The sequence below is a fragment of the Prunus mume genome, linkage group LG5 (genome assembly GCF_029339155.1).
Source record: "Prunus mume cultivar Tortuosa linkage group LG5, ASM2933915v1, whole genome shotgun sequence".
Classification (NCBI taxonomy): domain Eukaryota; kingdom Viridiplantae; phylum Streptophyta; class Magnoliopsida; order Rosales; family Rosaceae; genus Prunus; species Prunus mume.
In genome coordinates, this window is record NC_142702.1 from 8,293,078 (window position 1) to 8,316,109 (window position 23,032).

The 23,032-nt window shown below is 35.5% G+C and overlaps 1 protein-coding gene across 2 annotated transcripts; it reads left to right on the forward strand.

The window, feature by feature from the left end:
- Positions 1-5,765: 5,765 nt before the first annotated feature.
- GYRA (DNA GYRASE A) lies at positions 5,766-23,003 on the forward strand. 2 transcript variants are annotated; one of them, XM_008233680.2, is made up of 27 exons: positions 5,766-6,319; positions 6,430-6,499; positions 6,583-6,648; positions 7,703-7,804; positions 8,459-8,503; positions 8,589-8,687; positions 8,804-8,890; positions 10,254-10,324; positions 10,828-10,936; positions 11,045-11,107; positions 11,509-11,574; positions 11,762-11,850; positions 12,832-12,880; positions 15,409-15,495; positions 15,790-15,883; positions 16,772-16,842; positions 16,923-17,012; positions 17,653-17,778; positions 17,916-18,073; positions 19,551-19,632; positions 19,719-19,883; positions 19,968-20,069; positions 21,303-21,439; positions 22,008-22,128; positions 22,222-22,276; positions 22,364-22,463; positions 22,653-23,003. In XM_008233680.2, the coding sequence occupies exons 1-27, from the start codon at positions 5,895-5,897 to the stop codon at positions 22,762-22,764; spliced, it is 2,841 nt and encodes a 946-aa protein (XP_008231902.2). In that variant the 5' UTR covers positions 5,766-5,894; the 3' UTR covers positions 22,765-23,003. The 2 variants fall into 2 exon arrangements, 1 of the variants encoding a protein (XP_008231902.2); XR_016127437.1 differs by lacking the exons at positions 22,222-22,276; positions 22,364-22,463; positions 22,653-23,003 and adding an exon at positions 21,674-21,742 and having other exon boundaries at positions 22,008-22,086.
- The last annotated feature ends 29 nt before the right edge of the window (positions 23,004-23,032 follow it).

A 23,032-nucleotide genomic window follows, 5' to 3' on the forward strand; every position in this document is an offset into this window, starting at 1 on the left:
TAACCGAACATAAGGTCCCTCCCAAATACAAAGATCTAGGAAGTCCCACTCTTTCATGTGTAATTGGAAAAAATTACATAAATTGTGTTTTGCTTGATTTGGGGGCTAGTGTAAATTTATTTCCATATTCAATATATTTGCAGTTAGGTCTTGGTGAATTGAAGCCCACAGCAATGAAGTTACAACTTGTTGATCGTTCATACAAATGCCGAGAGGGGTAATTGAGGATGTATCGGTCCAAGTGGACAAATTTTACTACCCTGTTGACTTTGTTGTTTTAGATACACAACCTGTTTTGCATTCTGAAAATGAATTTCCTGTCATTTTAGGACGTCTTTTCCTTGCTACATGTGACACACACATTAGTTGTAGAAGTGGGGTAATGAAACTCAGTTTTGGTAACATGACATTGGAAATTAACATTTTTAATGTTTTTAGGTGACCTTATGAAGATGATGAATGTGCAGTGGTGAACTTGATTGAAGCTGCAGGATCAATTTAAGAAGACTAGTATTTCTGAACCTTTAGAGGCTCTTTTATTGAATTATAAAGAATCTGAATTACTTGAGGATCCAGAAATTGCTGATCATAATTCGTTGTTAAATTCCTTGCAGGTTGATAAATGGAGGCCAAGGTTTGAGAAACTTCCACCTCGGAAGGAAAAGACATTGCCATCAAATGTGGAAGTTCCTAAGCTAGAATTGAAGCCTTACCTACGAGAATTAAACATGCATTCTTGGGGTCCAACAACACTTTTCTACTGATAATATCTTTTGAATTTGACTCTTTGCAAGAAGGTAAGTTACTTAATGTGTTGAATTCTCACAGATCTGCCATTGGTTGGACTATTGCTGACATTAAGGGAATGACATGAGAAATAGTTTTAATGTTTTAAATAAACAATCATTAATTTTATTTTCTCTCTCATACAAATAAAATAAAATAATTTTCTCTCTCCTCCCTTTTTTCTTGGAAACGTAATATCTCTTCTTGGTAATTTCCTTTTTTTCTTGGTTATCTAATCTCTCTCTCTCTCTCTCTCCCTCCCTCCCTATATAGGTACAATTCATCTAGCATATTAGTTCCTAGAATATAATAATTAAGCATCCACTCGCGTGATCAATCCTGGACAATGGGAGGTTGCGCTTGGTAGACAGTTGCTTAAGAGATTTTGGTACAAGTATTTGTGCATCGACTGTTGGAGGTTTTCAATTATATGTTGTAGTCATGCTGATATTACCATGCATGCAAACTATCCCTCCCAATATTATAAAATTCATGCATAATTATTTTAAGGGACAACATTTGAAAGAATTAAAAAGTAAAAGTAAAATTTACAGTGCAATGGGCAACCTAGTTTGACATGAAGCCAAACTGAGTCATAAAGGAATTGAGAAAACCATATCGTTTTGCACTTTTTTATTTATAATATTTGTTTTATTAGGCTACAGAGTTCATAACGGAATTGAGAAAGACAAAGTCAGCTAAACCAATCTTGTGCATGTAACCCTTGAGAGGTATAGTGAAGGTGCGGCCGAGTCCAAGATCAGCAATCTTCAAAATCCCTCTTTCCTTGTTCAGAAGCAATGGCATTACCAGAGAGAGAGAGAGAGAGAGAGAGAGAGAGTCCCTGTGATTTGTGGTTTAGGTAGGATAGGGGTTGGAGTGGTGGTGGTGAGGGTGGCTTTGGGGATGAGAATGGAGAGAGAGAGAGAGAGAGAGAGAGAGAGAGAGAGAGAGAGAGAGAGAGAGAGAGAGAGAGAGAGAGAGAGAGAGAGAGAGAGAGAGAGAGAGAGAAAGAAAGAAGAAGCAGAGGCAGAGGAGAACGTCAATTCTCTTTAGAAGAGAGAGAATGAATGAATTAAAGATAATTAATGAGATGAGAGAGAATGAATTCTTAATTAATATGGTATCAGAATTTTAATCATAATGTATAAATATTAATTAAAGAAAAAAAAAATATTGTTTTGCCATGTCATGTTTAATCTCAATCATTAAAAGTGGAGTAATCTAATGGCTCAAAAATTGTGTCAAAACTTGTGTAAAAAATATGGTGCCATGGTGACCACTACCAAGTTTGTACCGGGGAAACAATCCAACCGAGGAATTGTTTGACTAGTCGACATGGAAGAATCCTCAATTGACAATGTAGTTGGAACGAGTCGTCCAACTGCGATTAAGCTCACCAGCATGTACAATAGAATCCTCAATACTCATACGTCTGTGACAAGTCCTACGCGTGCAGACTAACCCCGCTAAGGGTCTATGAAAGACCCCATCAAGGGTGCCCGGGTTCCAACATATCCAAAGTATCCCATAGTTTCAACATTTCCAAACCAAGTATTCCAAATCCGGGGAGGTACATAGGGTAGTGCTAATAGCACTCAAACTAACTTAAACCACAACCCAATCCACATTTCATAACTCTTCCCAACAGTGGCGGAGGCACTTGGGGACCAGTGCAGTCATTGGCCCCCACTGAAATTTTATTGAAAAAAAAAAAGTAGTAGTATTAGAAGTCTGAAGCCATATGGACATGGGCCAAAGAAGATTTTAGCCAAATAAGTTGTCATAGTGGCGTTTAAGTCAATGGCGTGGTCTAGTAGATTTCAACGTGGGCCAGCTAAATATCCTAAAATTATACACTACTCATTTCTAAAAGGATTAGAATTATTATTATTATTATATATTGTCTTCTAGTATAAATCAATAAACTTAAGCCTTTTTCTATTTTCTTATGTCAGAAAAATGATGAGACCAGCCAGTTGCTTGTGAGTTTTTTTTTTCTTCTCAAATTTTAATATATTATCAAGTTTTTATTTATTTATTGATTTTAATGGGTCTTTCAATTTATGTGTAGATTACCAAAGAGAAAAGGCTTTGGAGATATTTAGTAAATTGCTATTCAACTCCAAGTATGTATTTGTCTATTCCTTGTAATTTTTCTTGCATCGTATGTAATTGTTTATCCCTTTAATGTAATTGTGACCTTGTGTTGGTGAAATTTTAATTTTAATTTTATAAATTTCTATATATATATATATATATATGATTCTCTATTGGTTTGATTAATGATTGCTTGGTTGCATATATTGAGAAAGACATTTTTAATAGTATAGATGATGAGGTTGTTATGCAACGATTTCAAAATATAAAAGCTCGTCAATGACAATTATTATTGTAATGAATGGACAATAGACAATATGATTTTTGATGTTTTGATGTCTTATAGGCCCCCAGACACATGAAATCTTGGCTTCGACACTGCTTCCCAACAACCCCATGTACTCAACACATATCCACATATAAATAGTCATTCTAAAAAAAAATATATATCCATTCAAAATATTCACAATATGCAATTATTTGAATATAATTCCAATACTTTCATAATAATATTATATTCATCATTTAAATAAATAATAACTTAATAATCAAGAAACCATTATGCATATTTTTCCCATTCTTGAAAATAATGATTATAGTTTCAAAACAAAGTCCACTCACAAGTAGTCCCAAGCTGCTTGACCCTGAGAGGGTCCTGCATGCTGAGTACGAGTAGTCGGAGTACCTATTTAAGAACATGAGGACGATATTAAAATAAGGGGCTTCGAACGAGGACTTTAAAATAAATTCCTAATTTTCTAGGATTAAAGTGTGTGTACATCGAACGACAAGTTCCTAATGTCCAACTACGTGTTCTGGATAATGAATTAGTCTCGGAAGACACTCGGTCAACTGAGTGGTCAAACTTTTCGAAGTTGGTCAACTGGGCCCGCGGGGCCCACGACTTAAATTTCCATTCGAAAGTTTCAATGAGTTCGACAAGGTTTATAACACATGTCCTGCAAGTTTGGTCCAAATCGAACAGTTGGATTGCTCAAGATCGTACGATCGGATAGTTATCGTTTAACCTAATCATTGAATCGAAGTATCCGGGGCCTTTGATTCACTATCCACGAATTCCTACATGATCCTAGAGATCCCTAGATCAACATATATGAAATTGGGGTCGATCCAACGGTCTGAACATATCAAACCCGTATAACGCCTAACATGAGTAATCCGATCGACAGTCAAATGATAACCAAATTCAAATCCGAGCATATCGTCTTGCTCGGGGCGACATGTGGAACATTTTAGGACCAAAAGGGTCACCCAAACAGTGCCCACGAGCCGCCACACGCGCTTGCGTGTGGGTGCCCAGAGAAATTCAGGTGATAGGAAAATCTCCAAATCATCGATCAAGACCTATACCTACGTGATCAGGAAAATGAGTGGAACAACTTTTGTTCTTGTTCCATGGCCAAAGGGTGATCGGAACTTGCCGTAAACACTAGCCAAAAACTGGCCAAACTTTAAGCGATAATTTAAGTTCCAAAACGCAGAAATTGATCCTAATCAACTCAACCATCAGCTAGAACACATTGAGAGGATGAAAAAGCATACTTAGATTGAAGAAATTGGTGGTCGAAATTGCCGGAACGAGTGGTGAAAGTTTTGGGTCAAAATCGGTCGGTTTTCTCAATATTCCGCCACGGCGGTTGGCGAGGCGGTGGAGGGTGAGCCACCACCCATCGATTGGGGTGGCGGAGGTGGCGGCAAGAAGCAAAACGATTGACTGTTTGAAGGGGGATTGTTGCTTGCACAGAGAGAGAGAGAGAGAGAGAGAGAGAGAGAGAGAGAGAGAGAGAGGAATTCAGGTTTAAAAAAAAACTAACTTCGAAATATTTATGATTATGTCATTATGCTTATGTTGATCGTAACTTCATCGTTTCAAGTCCGATTTAAGCCCACTACGTGTCTACGAACTCGTCTCGACGCAATCTACGTCATGGTCCCATTGGTTTCCCCAAAACCTTCCAGATTAAAAGGTGAACAAAATAACCCTATTTCCAAGAGCAAAATTGTAATTTCATAATTTATTTTTGTAATTAAATTAAACGAATACTTAAATTTGGGTCGTGATGTTGCACATTGCATTTTGGCTACTTAGAAAAAAAGTTGGTCCTTTCAATAGAAGGAGGAGTGGGGAAACCAAGTTGGAAGCTCACCAAAAACTTGACTAATCCAACCAGAGGAATGTTAACAACCTTCTCTCTAACATTCTTCTTTGGAACTTTTCCCTTTTCCTCATGACAAGTATCACTTTCCTTATACTTAAAACAATATAATTAATGCATCACACAAGTTAGTTTTTGTTTTTCAAGTTTACCCTTATTAAATGTATTAGCTTTTATATTTCCTTCAACTTATCCAAATTTTGTTACAATTTCCTTAGCATATTGTTAAAAATTAAATAAGAAAAAAGAAAAGAAAAAATGTATTTAAAAAAAAAAAGTTTGTTTCATGACATTGTTATCATGAAAGTGATATCATCATTATTTTGTGTTTAACAAAACATACGTCCTCTTTGGAAAAAAAAAAAAAAACTTCAGTTTTTATTTTCTTATTTAATTTTTTAACAAGGTAGTAAGAAAGTTGTAAAAAAAACTAGCTTGTTATTAAAAAGAGTTAATACATTCAATAAGGGTAAATTTGAAAAACAAAAACTAGTTTGTGTGATGTATTAATGATATTGTTTTAAATGTAAGAAAAGTAAAATTTGTCATGAGAAGAAGAAAAAAAGTCCAAAAAGAAAGGTTAGAGAGAAAATTACTAGCATTATCCGCACAGCTAATTTATCTAGTGCATTTGCATATTCCTTTGAAATGCTTTTGGAGTAATCCTTTAAAATGCTCTTAGAAAGTCACGTGCCGTGCTTCCAATCCAAAAACCCACACGCATCTTGGCGCGCAAGAGGCCTCGAAATTCCAAAAGCAATCGCAAGCCAGGGTTTTAGATTGTAGCTGAAACCCCAAAAACCCCCAAATGGCGCCTTCAGCCCTATCTCTATGAAATCCTCAGTTTCTCCCCAAACCCCTACCATGGCCTTAGCTTCCAGTCTTCGCCTTTCTTCCTCCATCCTCCGCTACCGCCTCGCTGCCCCGCTCTACCCGACCCGATTTTCCAGTCTCCGTCACAACCTGTCGGAGCTCCGCTTCCTGTCCGCATCGTCCTCCCGTCCCGGGACCCACGTCCGCCCAATCAAAGCGAGGCTCCAGGACGACCCGCAAAAGGAGGACCCAGGCGAGGGGCAGAATGGGAATGGAAGTGTGCTGGTCAAGGACACAAGTGAGAACAGCGAAGAAAGAATCGTTCGTGTTGAGCTCCACAAGGAGGCCACTGAAGCCTACATGGCCTACGCTATGTCTGTCCTGCTCGGCCGCGCCCTGCCGGATGTTCGCGATGGTTTGAAGCCTGTGCACCGTCGTATTTTGTGAGTGATGTTTGCTTTGTAGATTGTATGGTTCCTGATAAAATTTTCTGGGAAGAAAATAATTTCTGTGAGCGATGTTTAATTTGTTCTCTGTTGTTCTCAAACTACAGGTATGCAATGCATGAATTGGGGCTTGCGTCACGAAAACCATTCAAGAAATGTGCTAGAGTTGTTGGAGAGGTTAGTAATCAGAGGCTTTCTGTGTCATTTGTATGAATTCCTAATATTTATATTTACGATTGATAGAAAATGCTTGGATGCAGGTTCTAGGAAAATTTCATCCCCATGGTGACACTGCTGTCTATGATTCCTTGGTGCGAATGGCTCAGGTAACAATAACTTTTTCTATTAACCAATACGTGAATTCATTACAGAAGTAAGAGGGATAAGCTAGTAGTAAATACAAAAAATACTTCAACATCTGCGATCTCTCTCTCTTTTTTTTTTTTTTTCTTTCTGGATGGCCTCCTTGTAGTGTTCCATTATTCTCATTTGTTACATTTTTTTAGTTTTCTCAGCTGTAGGAGTTAGTTTCTTTAGAATAACTCTGAAACAGGGCTATGTATTCTTTCTTTGTTTGCGGATATTTGAGTGCTGTCATTTTGTGTTGACCATGTCTTCTCTGGATGACATGGTAGGTTTTTTGAAAAGTGTAATTATAATGGTTATAGATAAATACTCTGCAACTTTTTTGTAATTTGGCTGGCGAGGTGTAAGAAGATTTTTGTGAATTATAGTGGTGTGGGGATGGAGGTGTTATGGGGTAAAGTCAGATTTTGGTCTCAACTCTAGGCTTCTGTGTCTTCGAGTTTTGGAAAGCACCTGTACAGTCTAATCTGTTTTTGGGGTTCCAATTGTGAGAGAAATAGTACTGTTTTCAGTCTAATCTTGTTTTGCTGTTCCCGTTATGTTGATGTATTGTTTTGGTGGGCAATCTATCCAGTGGATATACTTTATTTTATTTTTCAATAGATTATTTCTTACCATAAAAAAAAAATTTGCACATCTTTAGGCATCCATGGTTGGAAATTAAATACCAAAGAGCTTTTGAGGGATGGAACAATCAATTTGGAGAATGGAAGCTCAACATCATTGATAATTCTTTGGATGGACAAGCAACATCGGTTGCTGCCTCTTTTGGTTTTCTATTTCTATGTTTATTTGCTGTATATACTAGGCAATGCCCCTTAATGTCTTTACAATAAAATTTCATTACTTCTTTTATGGAAAAAAAATTTCCTCGTATAAAAAAATTCCAGCTTTCTGGATTCTACTCCATTTGTTTTTGAACCTTTTGTCTTTGTAAATATTGATTTAGATCGCATTATAAGTCGTTATTTAGTTCATGTGTCCTCCTGATTGCTTTGAATCTTAATTTTCCAGGATTTCTCCTTACGATTCCCATTAATCCAAGGGCATGGGAATTTTGGGTCGATTGATGCTGATCCTGCAGCTGCCATGCGTTACACAGAGTGCAGATTGGAAGTATGTTCAGATATTTTAGTTACTTTGAACACCGTATGGGTTCTTAATAATCATGATATCAAGATGAATTTTAAGATCTTTAGGTTATATTCTATTCCAGAAATGGGGCAACCTCTCTCTCTCTCTCTCTCTCTCTCACATCCCCCTTCCTTCTCTCAGTATGTATGTCATTATAGTGATGTTGTGAGTAATTTTTTAGTGCTCTAAAAGGTAAAAGATATTGTTCCAGAGTGTTTACTTAATGCCTATTGCACATTGGCAGAGTGCGAAAATGCTGCATTTACACAAATCCAGGGAGTGTAGGGGGAACCATTGTTCAAAGCCAATTTTTTATATTTTAATATTTATAATTTTGCCTTGGGCAGCTCTTTTACAAGTCCCTGTGCCACATAGCTGGTTGTCCCAGTAAATATGTCATCATGAATAGTTTCCCCCATCATCACTAGGTTATAAAATAAACGTCATTATTTAAATTCAATTCGGGTCTCAAAAAATCTCTTATTGCTAACTTTTACAGTGAACTTTATGCCATGATACTGTGCTAGACATGCAGATATATATGGTGCTTTAATTCCCCTTTTTGCTATATGCTTTTTGTTTATAAGGAATATTTTTATCTTTGGTAATAACCATATCGACGCTTTATTTTTGCAGCCACTGACTGAAGCAATGTTATTGGCAGATTTAGATCAAGATACGGTCAGAGATGTTCCATACATTATCTAGTCATAAAATATTATTCTTCATTAATTTGTTTTTGCATGATGTGCTTCATTTGGCACAGGTTGATTTTACTCCGAATTTTGATAATTCACAAAAAGAGCCATCAGTTTTACCTGCTCGACTTCCAACTTTATTACTGAATGGTGCTTCTGGGATTGCGGTATTTTTCTTAGGTTTAATTGTCCTTCATGATCAAAAGCTGCTGCTTGTGTTTTGTTCTTGTTCTTCCTCAGTACTTGTATATCTTCAATTCACATATGCTAAATTAATTTCCAGGTTGGCATGGCAACCAACATTCCTCCGCATAATCTTGGAGAGTTGGTAGATGTTCTTAGTGTGTTAATTCACAATCCAGAAGCTACAGTAAGTGGCGAGACCTTTTATTTATTTTATATTAATTAGGTATGTTTCAATTAGTTTTCTTTTTTAAAAATAGAAGCTCTGTTGTACTATATAATGGGTGTTGATAATAATTACAACAATGTGCTGTATCCTTCAAAGGACTATCCCCCCCCTTTTTTTTTTGGGGTTGAAAAGAAACAAATTTTATTAAAAGATAATCTAAGATAGACAAGAGATAGTGAACAAGGAGTCCACCAAAAACAAACTACAAATGATTCCTATAAATGACTCCCAATTTAGCAATATAAAAAGGAAAAGATCCCTGAAATCTGATGTAACTGAAACCCAAAGGGATGACAAAAACCTCACCCTCTCCCACAGCTCTTCTACCCCCATCCCCTCATTCCTCTTCATCCAGATCACCCACAGGACAGCCATCTGGCAACAACCCCGTAAGACCCGAGCCTTATTTCCTCTACCAAAAGAAGCAAGACTTTCACTAAACAATGAAGGGCACCCTTGTGGAATTACCCAACTGACTCCAGCCTCCTTGAATAGTAAACACCACAAGTTTAAAGCTACCCGACAATGGACAAACAATGATCTGCATTCTCTCCTTACATTTTACACATTATGTACCAACTTGGAGTCAGTTGGGGAAGAGTCTTTGACATAAACTTGAGTCTTTGTCTACATGGAAAAATTGCTTCTTTTCTATCAACTTATAAGATAGTTGAAATGAATCTAGTATTTCCCTTTGTTATATCCTAGGATGAAAATCTTGATGTCACTGAAAATATTGCTGGAAATATTGAAATTAATGAAAATGATAAAATTTTCTTAAAAAGTATGGAATTTTTGAATGAAACTTCAGGAAATACAAAACTAATCAACTGTGCATCAATTTTACATATAAACTGTGTCCATGATTAGTATATAACAATTTGGGTTTAATGGCAAATAAATATGTTTAGGCAAGAGTTAACAAGTCTTTAATGTAGCATCATATACACTTATCTTCCATCAATTCCTGTAAAACCAATCAGAGAATTCCTTTTTGCATGTGGCGCCGCTCAATAACTTTTTTGGAAGTAGTCTTTGAGAAATTTTGTGTTGCACCTGTAGTTTAGTTGTCCATTAAGATGATTTGAAACTTTGATATTAAAGAATCTCAATGATTGGCTAAACAGTAATGTTTAAGTATGACTTTATCATTGCCATCACTGTTCTCCATAGAAGTTAGAGCTATTGGGCATAATTCGAACCCTCATGTTAACTAAAAAGAACTTTTCTTTCTATCGACCCATTTTTGTTTTTGTGTTTTCTTTATTTTCCATTTCATTTTTCCTTTCGAGTATTTGACATTTGGTTTTTGCTGTGACAGTTGCAAGAATTACTGGAATACATGCCAGGGCCTGATTTTCCAACTGGAGGACTGATTATGGGAAACCTTGGGTAAGTTGAACCATTCCTTTGCTATGTAAAGCATGGTTCATTCTAGTAAGCTTGGACGAAAAAGTGTAGCCTCCTCCTTGTAGGAGTTCTTTCCATAACGTTTGAATAGGTTGTACTAAAGGGATGCTTTCAAATTGAATGTGATGATGGGCAGTGGTGATATATCTTATGTTGCATACTTGCTGCTAAATTCATGGGGTATACTACTCTGTTCGTACAAACAGTTTTGTTTCATTTTTCTGAATAAGTAAAATTGCCAAGAAACTTGAGCTAAAGGTGAAGATAGATTAAAATAGTATATACTAGTGTAATTGAAGATGTAATATAATACAAATGCTGAGAGTAATAAAGGATTGCCATGGTGGCAGAATTACCCCTTTTGCTTATGCTGGCTGCATCTTCCTTATATATGTGTGTTTGTTCTTGTGTGTGTGGGTAAGAACATTCATGGACATTTATGTTTGCACAATCATAATGTTTGGATAAATGTTCATTTTGTGAAGCATTTTGGAGGCATATCGAACTGGGAAAGGACGCATTGTGGTCAGAGGAAAAACTGATGTAGAATTGCTTGATTCTAGAACAAAGAGAAGTGCAATTATCATAAAGGAGGTTTGCCTTGCTCTTCTTGTCTGGTTTGCATTAAATATGCATGTAGGCTTAGATTGTCATGAAAGAGTTTATTTTTTATAGTGATTTTATACTTTGTGAATGAGTCAGATCCCTTACCAAACCAACAAATCAGCCCTCGTGGAGAAGATAGCCGAACTTGTGGAAAATAAGGTGACATTCTTGCAAGTAGCAAATGATCCTTTAAAAACTGCTGGATTGTAATTTTTCATTAAAAAGTAGTTTTCTGATTGATTTTTATATATGTTATTTGATTCTAATCTGAGTCCAAATGCATTTGTTAGTATTATAATTCTTATTTAATATGTGACTATATTAAATCCAATAAGTACCAATATATTCATCTAAGTTATGTGCTGTATCACTCACATGAAATTTATTAAAGTAATAAGGTCATACATTGTTGTTAATTCTTATCTCGTTTTAGTATTTATTCTTAGATTTTGATATCATGTTGACCTTATATTAGGGATGCAGCTTTTTCATTGAAGATATGTTACCTAATATGTTCTCATTTTAGTATTTATTTATACTTTTTTCCTTTTTTTATACAGAGTTTAGAAGGCATAAGTGATATTAGGGATGAAAGTGATCGCTCTGGAATGCGTGTTGTCATTGAGGTATGCAATTTATTTATTTAATTTTAATTCTGTTCTCCTATGAGTACTTTGTAGCTTTTAAATACTAACATTCTGAAGAATTCACAATACTATGGGAGATTTAATTAGTAAAATGGTTTTGCTATTCTTCTTAAATAATAAACGGGTTCTGCAATTGGATTATGATATATTTTTATCCTCTTTTCAGCTCAAGCGAGGATCTGACCCATCAATTGTTCTGAATAATCTTTATCGCCTCACATCTCTTCAATGCAGCTTTAGTTGTAACATGGTTGGGTGAGTGATATCTTTATCATCATTTTGGTTCTTCACTGTGTATGCAATTTCTCTCCCTATACTTCTCTAGTTGATTTTTAGGGCTAAAATTTGAAACTTGCATTTTGGCCTTGAAAGTTATGACTTTGATTGAATATTATAACTTCAAGGAACCAAAATATTTTGGTTTGGAAACTAATTTTATAAAGAAAATTAAATTAGTCTATTGTCGTTGAATTAAATAATTTTAGTCAAAAGCTGAGCTGTAATAAAAATATCCCAAATACAGGGATTGTGTGATAAAACTAAACACAAAGTCGTGATTTTGAAGGCTCTGGGCCTGTTGGTTTTTCATTTGATTTGTTTCAACATTGTTGGGAATTGGGATATTTTGGAGGCAAATTTGATGAAAGCCTTTGAAAAGTTCCAAAAGGATGGGTGATAAATGCAATAACCTATTAGACAATACATATGCCTTATTGCGAAGGCAAAAGGTTCAATGGGAAAGGATAAATCTACGCCACTGAGTTTGGTTTCCAGCTTGTATGAAGTACTTTATAAGCTGTTGTTTTTGAGATTGGAGTAGGTTTTGGGAGATACAATTGGACAAACACAAGGTAATTTTGTGAAGGTGTGGAATACTTGTCCACCATGCTTGCATGGCAAAAGCTGCCTTTTTTTTTCATTGAAGAAAACAGAAATGTCAGTGAAATATTGTCAATATCACTAGAACGTAGCCTTAGAAATTTGTTTAGATATGATCCACATAGTGGTGCAACCAAGAAGCATGTGTACATTGTAGCCTTCATTGCAATGCCGCACATAATGATATTAACTAACGATCTGATTGGATGAATTTCTTCGTTCAAAATGATTCTGGTGTTACTAAATTATGGCTTTCCATTGTTCTAGAAGTACACTATATTTTCTTGATTGAACTTTCTTGCTCAAATGATTCATCACAATGCTTGGGTTTTCATTTGGTATTTTGTCTATTCACAGTATTCATAATGGGCAACCTAAGCAGATGGGTCTAAAGGAGTTGCTGCAGGTGACTACCTAAGTTTAATCTCTCCAGTATAAATGCCCACCCACTGACCCACTTGCTCACTCATGCATATATGCTATTTTAATATATTTGTATATTGTAGGTAAGCTATTTCAAGAAAATGTTTTTTCTTGCTGGAATTTGTTTTCCCTTAAGAATCATTTTGTAATTCACGCTACTTGGGCTGCTGTTTTCATGAGTTTGTACTTGATTTTATATGGTTTTTTGATGTGTTTTCGTTTTTACTGCACCGCTTTGTCTCCTTTAATGTAAGTATTATTTGTAGAGGAAACACGTGAGGCACTAAGGTAGCTAAAGTTGTAATAAATCTTGTCAGTAAAGTAGTGAAAAAGAATTAAGGAAATGCTTGTGCTTTAGAGAAGTTCTCTAAACGGGAAATCCTTTTTTCTTTTTTTGTTGGGTTCAAACAAACATCAAGGAATTGAAACCAGGTAATTGTTATAATTTTCTGTCAAAACAAACTGATCTAGGAGTCTTAGGATTTGCATTTTCTGCTGAAGTAGTAAATTTCAGAGATAGAATTAAAACAATAGAAACACTACACTTTCTTATATGTCGATGCAGCAAAAATGGTCGAACTGTCAGGGATTTGTGGCAAGGTGGAATTTTTATTGTTGATCAGTTTTAGCTGTTCATCTATTTCTGTTGATAGTGTCTTGAAAGGGGCAGTACTTCTGTACTTCCAAGTCTTTCAGGAATGCTTAGCCATTGATCAGTTTTAGCTGTTCATCTATTTCTGTTGATAGTGTCTTGAAAGGGGCAGTACTTCTGTACTTCCAAGTCTTTCAGGAATGCTTAGCCATTGATCAGTTTTAGCTGTTCATCTATTTCTGTTGATAGTGTCTTGAAAGGGGCAGTACTTCTGTACTTCCAAGTCTTTCAGGAATGCTTAGCCATCAATCTGAAGGAATTCCCAGCATTGTTGTCACTCCCATGAGAATTGTATTCTGTGAAATGAATGATTCCTAGTTAACTAAACTAAATATATAATAAATAAATAAAATTAACTTATGGCTATGGAAATAGTTGCAGCAGATGGACATGTTAGTGCACTGTTCATGTAGAAGCTGCAAAAAGAAAACTTATACAATAAGCATATAATAATTAGGTCAACTACTGATATGGAAAATCAAATAAATCTTGTTGGATTGTAGTGTTCTAGTTTCTGATATCTAGTTAGATTTGTGCAAGTACAAATTATTTTAACATTGCTAGCACTTTTACGTACTGGCAGTTTGACTAGTATCGTAGTCGTCTTTGAAAAAATTGACGAGCTGATGCATTGAGATCAACTACAATTTGGAAAGAGTTCTTGGATAGTGAATTTCTTCTGATTTCTTTGAACACATTCAAAACTTAAAAGCAGAAAGGTATTGTCCAAACTTTCAAGAGACCTCAATGTCGAAAGAAAAAGAGAAACTGTCAAGAGGCCATCATCTGAAGATATATGCCTTATTAAATTGCCATTTGAAAATATGTTGCTCTAGTGTGGCAAACTTTTTTGGTAATTCAAAAATATTTCACTTCAATGGGTTGGTTAGTTCAAATTCTTGAGCCCCCTGGCTTATATTTTATTGGCTTTTGAGTTCCCCTGCTCCTATTGACTATGTAATTGATGCAGGACACGTAGGACCTAAATTTATTAGTTTCCTAATGTATTTGTTAGTTTCATAGATTCTCTAGTTTTCCAAATTCTAGTAGGATTTCTACTTTTCCAGATTTCCAGGTTTCTAGTTTTAAGTTTCCTATTTTATTTGGGTTAGGATTTCTGTTTAAGCAAGGGATTTTTATCTATTATGTCTAGGTTTTAGTTTGCTATGAATACCCCCATGTAGTTCTGAATGTTGAGTAAACCTTTTATAGAACTCTATGATTTCTGCCCCTTTCTTTCGCCCCTTTGATCTATATTTTCTTCTCCTCGATCTCTGATATTCTTCTTTGTTCTACTGTTTCTGCCCTTTCTTTCGTCTCTTCGATCTATATTTTCTTCTCCTTGATCTCTTATATTCTTCTCTGTTGTATTGTTTAAGTGCTTAATCTAATACCTACAGGCCGTACTACATCAGTAAGTCTATTCAGCAAAACGTTTATTGGAAAATTTAGATTCTGATTTCATGGATAATGTTTTTGCTCAGCTTTTGTATTACTCTGTTGGGACGTTTAATGGCTTCAAATCTTGGATAGTTTGTCTTATCTCAACCTACCTGGTTACTGATTTTTTATTTAATTTTGCTCTTTTGATTTTAAAGCACGCAGTGAACGGTTAATATTTGGTTCATCACTCCTAAGTATTGACGCTTAACTCATTCATTGTTGTACTTTTGTATTGATAATCAAGAGGAGAAATTATCCTCGATCATACAACAAAAGGAAAACGGACTCATTCATTGTTGTATTGAGATTATGATATTCTTGCATTAAGATATTGGTACTTGTTTTGGTACAAGGTTCTCAATGTACCAAATGGTGAGGCTGTACTGAATATTTCCTTTGTTAATGAATATTCACAGGCATTCTTAGACTTCAGATGCTCTGTTATTGAGAGACGTGCCAAGTTCAAACTTTCACAAGCACAGGAAAGAAGACATATTGTTGCGGTATGCTACCCTTTTTTATTATTTTTATTTTCCTTCTAATTCTAGATAAGATTATTCATAAGTTGTCTCAAAGTGATTATTTTGATGTTTTTGGACATCCATACATGTCCTTGGATGTGTGCTCTAAACCACGGGTGTGAACTTGAGAAGATTTCATTCTTTTTCCTATTGCATTTCACATTATTCTAGCTTGTCTTTATGTACTTCTGTGTTATTGTGACTATTTTACTGGATTCATATTTATGTGACCATACTACACACTCATAGTTCTTATGTATTTTCTTGTTGAAATAGGGCATTGTTGTGGGCCTGGATAATTTGGATGCAGTAATTCGTATACTAAGAGAATCTTCTAGCAATGCAATTGCATCATCTGGTCTAAGGAGCGGTGAGCTCCCCTATGTTTTTGAGTTTTTCATTTTCTTCAACTTAAGTAGAAGTTGTGGTTCAAAAGCACTGAGACATGATTTTCTGGCTTTGTCATTAAACTTCTGTTGTTCTGCATGTATTGTTTTTCTGTTTTTTCGCTTTCCAGCTTCTGCTGTGAGGAACTTTTTTTGGTGCAGTAGATTTTTTGTCATGTGCTTTGTGTTTGCTTCTTTTGATCAATGAAATTTCTTGCCTAAAACATGTGAATTTTTTTTTTTTGGGCACCTGGGTTCTAGTGCAACACAAGTTTAAGGACACTTATGGTTTTACTAATTAGAATTTTCCAATAATCTGTTTTTTTTTTTAAACTTAGTTCTTAGGGGTAGGGTTTATTTAATGCCTTACTTAGCAAGGTTTTTAAGGGAGTAGATGAGAGTTCCAGTTCAGTAATAGAATGTAATCATGTTTTGCAATTTTGTTATTCAAATTTCCTTGATGTCTAGGGTTTGGTTTTCTTTGAAATCAGCTCTGGAATGCAGACTTTTTTTTATCTGTATTCTATCCATACCCTGTTGTTTTGATTTCCTTTTTCTTAAATGTATTCCTTAGTGAATCAACTGTGTTCAAAGATCTGCTTCCCAAGCTGAAGCCATGAAATATGGGCCTCCTATTTCCAATTTATTTTGGGTTGAATGCTCTAATTTGAAAACTTAATAACTTGTGAAGCCATATATAACTCTAGTTGTGAGATTCCCCAGCTTACACCTTAGCCAGTTTCGTGTCTTTATACCCAATGGTGAATATTATTTTCAGGTTATTTTCATATTTTCTACTTAATTGTGGCGGCTGTTTTTGAGCAGTAGGCGTGGTTAAAGGTACTGATATTATCTTGTATTCTTTTATGCAGAGTTCAATCTTTCTGAGAAACAAGCTGAAGCAATATTAGACATTAGCCTGAGAAGAATTACCATGCTTGAGGTGTATTCAAATGTAATTTCTGATTGCTTAATGAGAGACCTTGGGTAATAACTTCGTATCCTTTTCTCCTTATTGTGCAGAGGAAAAAGTTTATTAATGAAAGTGAATCGTTAAAAGAGCAAATTTCAAAACTAGAAGAACTCTTGTCAAGCAAGAAATACATATTACAGGTATAGTTCTAATACCCATTGGTTGCATATATTGTGAAGGTGTATATGCATGCCACTTTAGAGGTCATTTATAATTCTTTTTAAAGATTAGGACATATTTTCAGACTTGCATTTTTCGTCACACATTATGTTTAGACATACATATCGATTCCCGTATTTCTATGTATCTGTCTGAAAATTTTCCCCTGTTTTGAAATAAACCTACTGAGTTGTACACTTTTGTATTATATATTTCTTCTGATTATTGTACATAGTTTTAGGACTCTGTTTTGTAATCCTTCAGATAGGTTTTTTCAATGCACTTCTTTGTATTATATTATTTAAAAAAATGCACATTTGATGAGGTCGAACCTCTTGCGCCACGCTCCTGTTGAGGCAGTGTAGAATGCATTTAATTAGGTTGGAAGTGGGATCTTGATCATTATGTTGATTTAACCTGTTGTGGAAAAAAAAAATGGTGCATAGGCTGTCTTTGTATCATCATTTTCACTTCCATTTTTCATCTACCCTTTTTGGAAATGATGTTAAATGTTCTTAAGATGACTATCGTACTGTTTATAGGGAAGATACTTTAATTGCCTCCATTTGGTTCAAATTGAATTACAATTTTGTTTTTATTTTATTTTTTTATTTCAATCAGTTGATTGAACAAGAAGCAAATGAGTTAAAAAGCAAGTTCTCCAGTCCAAGGCGTTCAATGCTGGAGGACAGTGATAGTGGCCACCTTGATGACATAGATGTTATTCCAAATGAAGAAATGCTTTTGGTATATGCTAATCAACCTTCTTTATCATGAAGTTATATTTTACTCCTTTACTTCCGAAAAAGGAAAATTTAAAAGAAAAGAAACCATTAGTACTTCTTCTTTTTTTCCTTAAAGTTTTCTTTGCATATAATTGTCAGGCATTCAGTGAAAAGGGGTATGTTAAGCGGATGAAACCTAACACTTTCAATCTACAAAATCGAGGAACCATTGGCAAATCTGTTGGGAAATTGAGGGTAAATGATGCAATGTCAGACTTTATTGTTTGTCGCGCACATGATCATGTTCTGTACTTCAGGTATATTATCTCTTGGCTTTCTTATGCGATGGTTTCTTTTATCTAGTAATTAGAAGGATTAAAATGTTTGAAACTCTCGGTGTGTATTGGAGGGCTCATAATCTGGTGGTCTAGTGTTATTCATGTTGACAGCAAAGGTTTATGCTTGGCTGTGCCAAATGGGGATTTGGCGAAATATAACTAGATCCAATGCTTCTGTCCTCATCACTACCAAGGTTATATTATATGTAATATTGTTAGCTTGAAGAGACAATGGGACAAGGATTGTGACGGCATAGTAGATTATAAACAAGATGAAGGTTTAAAAAGTGTTTCTCAGGTGGGCGTTGAGAAGAGGCGTCGGCAAACTGCCTCAGGTGTACAATCGCTAGCATATTGCATAAAGGCGTACGCGTTGGGTGCGGGGCAGTGCAAGGCAGTTGGAGGCATACACGCTGCAGCTAAAAGTGGCAACAATGGCAGCTGCACCTTGTAAAGAAGACGACTCCTGCCCTGCGCGCCTAACTTTTGTGGAATTTTTAAAATTGAAACGCAGCTGTTTTGTCAAGTAGGCTGGTTCCTTTTAATAAAACTCCATGTTTCATGGAAGGCTAATATCAAAACATCATCGTTTGTGAAAGATGTTTAAAAAGTGAACACATCCTTTTTTGTTTAACCCTTACAACACCACCAGGTTCTTCATTCCCTACCACTGATACAATCCAATCCCAAATCAGACCATGTAAACCCTAATTCAACTAACTCTCCCAAAATTGCAAACCTAAGCTCTCAAATCATTTTATTCTAATCCTCACGCCAATTGTGTCAGCTGCCATCTCCCTTCTCTCACTGACTTATCTTCTAAGATTTCTTTTAAATAAATTTTAGCACATATTTTTAATATTTTAATTACTTTTATATTATTTTATTGAAATAATTTACGCCTCAGTTGTACGCCTAGCCTTTTAAAACTTCAAGATTCAACTTACTGAGACATTAATGTTATGGTTCAAAGATTCATCCTCCCCATAGTCCCTGTTGTGCCAAGTGAAATTTTCTTCACCAAGACCACATAGGAACTCAGGAATCATGCACAGTAATATATTGTGCCTCTTTACTACTTTGGCAAAATGAAAACAAAAGGCTTGCCTTATCAAATTGCCACTTCTCTACGCTCGTACTTGAATTACAAACTGTTCTCGTCCCATGGGTTATTCTCCAATCTATGGTATGAAATATTAATTACTCACAGCCCACGCAAGATGTTGCTTTTACTAGGCTAAAATCTTGTCTTGATTCCTAAAAGATGGTGCAAACCTAGTTCCTAGAGTCCTACCATATGGCTTGCCTATGACTTGAATGTTAAGGAGGAGCTTGCTTTTGTACTTTTATGATGAGAGGACTTTTGCATCTGGTGTCCGTCTTAAGATTGTCAATTTTTCCAAATTTATTTGTTTGATGTTTGTCGATGGATGACTTACAAAAGTTATTTTTGCAGTGATAAAGGAACAGTGTACTCAGCTCGTGCGTATAAAATTCCTGAATGCACTCGGACAGCTGCTGGTACACCACTGGTTCAGGTAATTTATTTACTAATCAGTCTCTCTTTTTCAGACATTCTTTTTTAAATTGCTGAGGTTAATAATTGTTTTTACACTGGAGCAAGATCTTATCGTTGTCAGATGGAGAGAGAATTACATCTGTTATTCCTGTGAGTGAGTTTGCTGCGGATCAGTTTTTGCTTATGCTTACTGTCAATGGCTACATTAAGAAGGTCTCTTTGAGTTATTTTTCGTCAATCAGGTCAACAGGAATCATAGCAATTCAACTGGTTCGTTCTCCTTCTGTGCAAGTCTTGTATTTCCGGCCGTGCATAAATTTTCTTTTGGTTCACAAATCATCATTCATGTGATAGGTTCCTGGTGATGAGCTAAAATGGGTCCGTTGTTGCACAAATGATGACCTTGTAGCGATGGCATCACAGAATGGAATGGTCATCTTAAGTTCCTCTGATATTGTAAGTATACATCACTTTCCTTCTCATTGATATACACATTGGTATGCAGTTAAAACCTGTTTACATTTAATAAAATATTTTATTTAAATAAACAAATTTAAATACAAATACTAAAACGAGACCAGGTTACTATTATTTGTTTTTTTGCTTTTGTGTTAAGTGTATTTGTTTTTTTCTTCTTACTAAATGATTCGCTACAAAAGGATTTTTTTTAGTGAACATGTCACAATTAATTACTCCTATTTTTTATTTTTGTAAAGACGAAGAAACAAATTATATTTTCTCGCCTATTTACTACAGCGACGAAGAGTCAAATTATCACTATATTTATTCCTTTTTCTACTCCTTCCAAGTGCAGGATAACCCCAAGGGGCGGTTATTTATTTATTTATTTATTTAAAATTTTTAAAAACCAATTGGGGTCCTCCCTTCACCAACCCCATTATTATTGTTATCATCGTTGTTATTCTTATTCTTATTGTTAGTACTACCTATTATTTGTTTTTGTTATTGCTATTGTTGTTATTACTAGTATTGTTATTGTCATTACTACTATTGTTATTTTTACTAGTATTATTACTGTTTCGTAGGCTCGTAGCTCACCAGCCTCGTTTGAATTTTTTGCTATTATTTGGATTTTGTATATCATTAAACTGAGTGTTAGGGTAATTGCAAGGCACAATGTTTTGTATATCATTTTTTCCTACCAACTAAGCACAATTTTTTCATCCTCAAGAAGTTTGTTAACCTCTGGACTTCAGGTGTCCCCATGTTCCTGATGTAGAGCCTCTTGAAATGAAGAACAATAATAATTTTATAATTCAAGTTCTTGTGTCTTGAGATTGCTATTCTTGTGGGCTACCCATGTTCTCCCATTTTATTTATTTGTTTATCTCTTTATTTCTCTCTTTGCTGGGATCATCTTGTATCTCCCGTGCACTTTGGCACCCGTTTATGTGCAAGTGTCTAAAACTCGCAAGTCCTAAATCTCTGGAATTGAGTTTCTGTAGTTGTTTCACTATGTTCATGTAGAAATCTCATTATTGTAGAGAACTAGTACTACCTGTGGTCCTATATCCTTGGTCATTTTACAAAAAAATAATAATAATAAAAAGAAAAAAAGTTTTAGAAATTCTTGGCGCTATATTACCACCATCTAACGGCTGCATTTCGTGAAGGATTTTTGTACTTATTAATTTGCATCTTGTCACGTTCATCTTTGTTATGTACCAGATTCGTGCACTAGGGAGAAACACTAGGGGGGCAGTGGCCATGAGGCTTAAAGAAGGGGATAAGATGGCAAGTGTGGACATTATACCAGCAGCTATGAGAAAAGACTTGGAGAGGGTGTTGGAAGCTCCCCATATTGCGTAATTTCTTTAACATTTTGTTTTGTTTTGTTTTTTTTTCTAGCTTGTTATTATTACCTAATCATTGGTTAGCACCATACTGGACTTCAGGTTTGCTGCTATATAAGCATGAATTACCAACACCTAGTAATATAAGTACTTTTGGTTGGATGTTTGGTTATTTGGCCAATCTGAATGGCATCTCATTTATTAATACAAGAGAAATAATGTTGATAGAATGTTGGCAATCTGTAGCTAGAAAGTGGATGTGCGGGACGAGTGGAAATGGAGGCAAGACTGAATAAGAAATAAACCTAATTTATGGTAGGGGTTGAATGGCAGAAAACCTGAGGGATAGTCACTACTAGTTGACCTAATAGTTAACTAGTTACAGCTAACAAAAAAAGCTAAAGGGAGGTTGAAAATGGAAGGGGTTAATGTTGCAACGACCTAAAGAAAATTGGCCTTACATAGTTGAACCTAGTTGCTTGGGATTAAGATGGTTTAAAGCTGAATTTATTTTCCAGATGCAATGTAACCCGAATAACCGGATATGCTAATCTAATAATTTGTGTTGATTTTTCCACAGTGCTAGAAGTGTGAAGGGGCCATGGTTGTTATTTGTGTCTGAGAGCGGATATGGAAAGCGTGTTCCCTTGAGCAGATTTCACTCCTCCAAATTGAATAGGGTTGGCCTGATAGGATATAAGGTATGCTTATGAAGTTCCTTGTTCAAAGCCTTATGAAGTTACTTATTCAAGACTGAATAAGAAATAAACCTATTTTTCACTGCTCTTTTTCAGTTTGCCTTGGAGGATCGCTTGGCAGCAGTTTTTGTGGTGGGCTTCTCTTTGGCAGGTGACGTTTGGAACCTATATTTGAGGCTTTTTTCTGATATCTATGAGCGTTCTCTTGAATTTTGTTCAACTTTATGTAACTTAACAGAAGATGGAGAAAGTGATGAACAAGTGGTTCTTGTAAGCCAAAGTGGTACAGTCAATAGAATTAAGGTGCGGGATATTTCTATACAGTCTCGCTATGCAAGGTAAACTTCAACTTTGGTATTTCCTTTCCTTCTATTCTGAAATATATTGACATAATATGCTTCAACTTCCCACTATGATGGAACGATATGATTTGCATGTATTATAGACAAATTCTTTTCATCTCTTATTGTGGTTGGCAGATGTCGTGATCATACATTTTACTCACTATACGTTTTTCTTTCTTTCAGGGGAGTCATTTTGATGCGGCTTGATCATGCTGGAAAGATTCAATCTGCTTCATTAATCTCAGCAACAGACGAGGATCCGGAGGTAGAAGTTGAAGCTGCCGCACTCGGCTAACCGCTCGTCAAAAGAAGTGAATAGCTCTCAGCAATAGGATCAATTTATAGAGCTAATATTTTGTCTTGGCCGGTGTATTGGTGCTAATATGTAAAGGTAAATTAGGCCACAAATTTGGTGACCATTCCCAGTGAGAATGGTGACCAATTAGTAACTCGAACCCTGAACAAGTTTTTCCATATTATAATGCCCCTCCTTGAGAATAGGTCACATTTAATGGATGTCAATCATTTTGGTAAGTCTGCCTCCATTTAAACGCAACTATTTT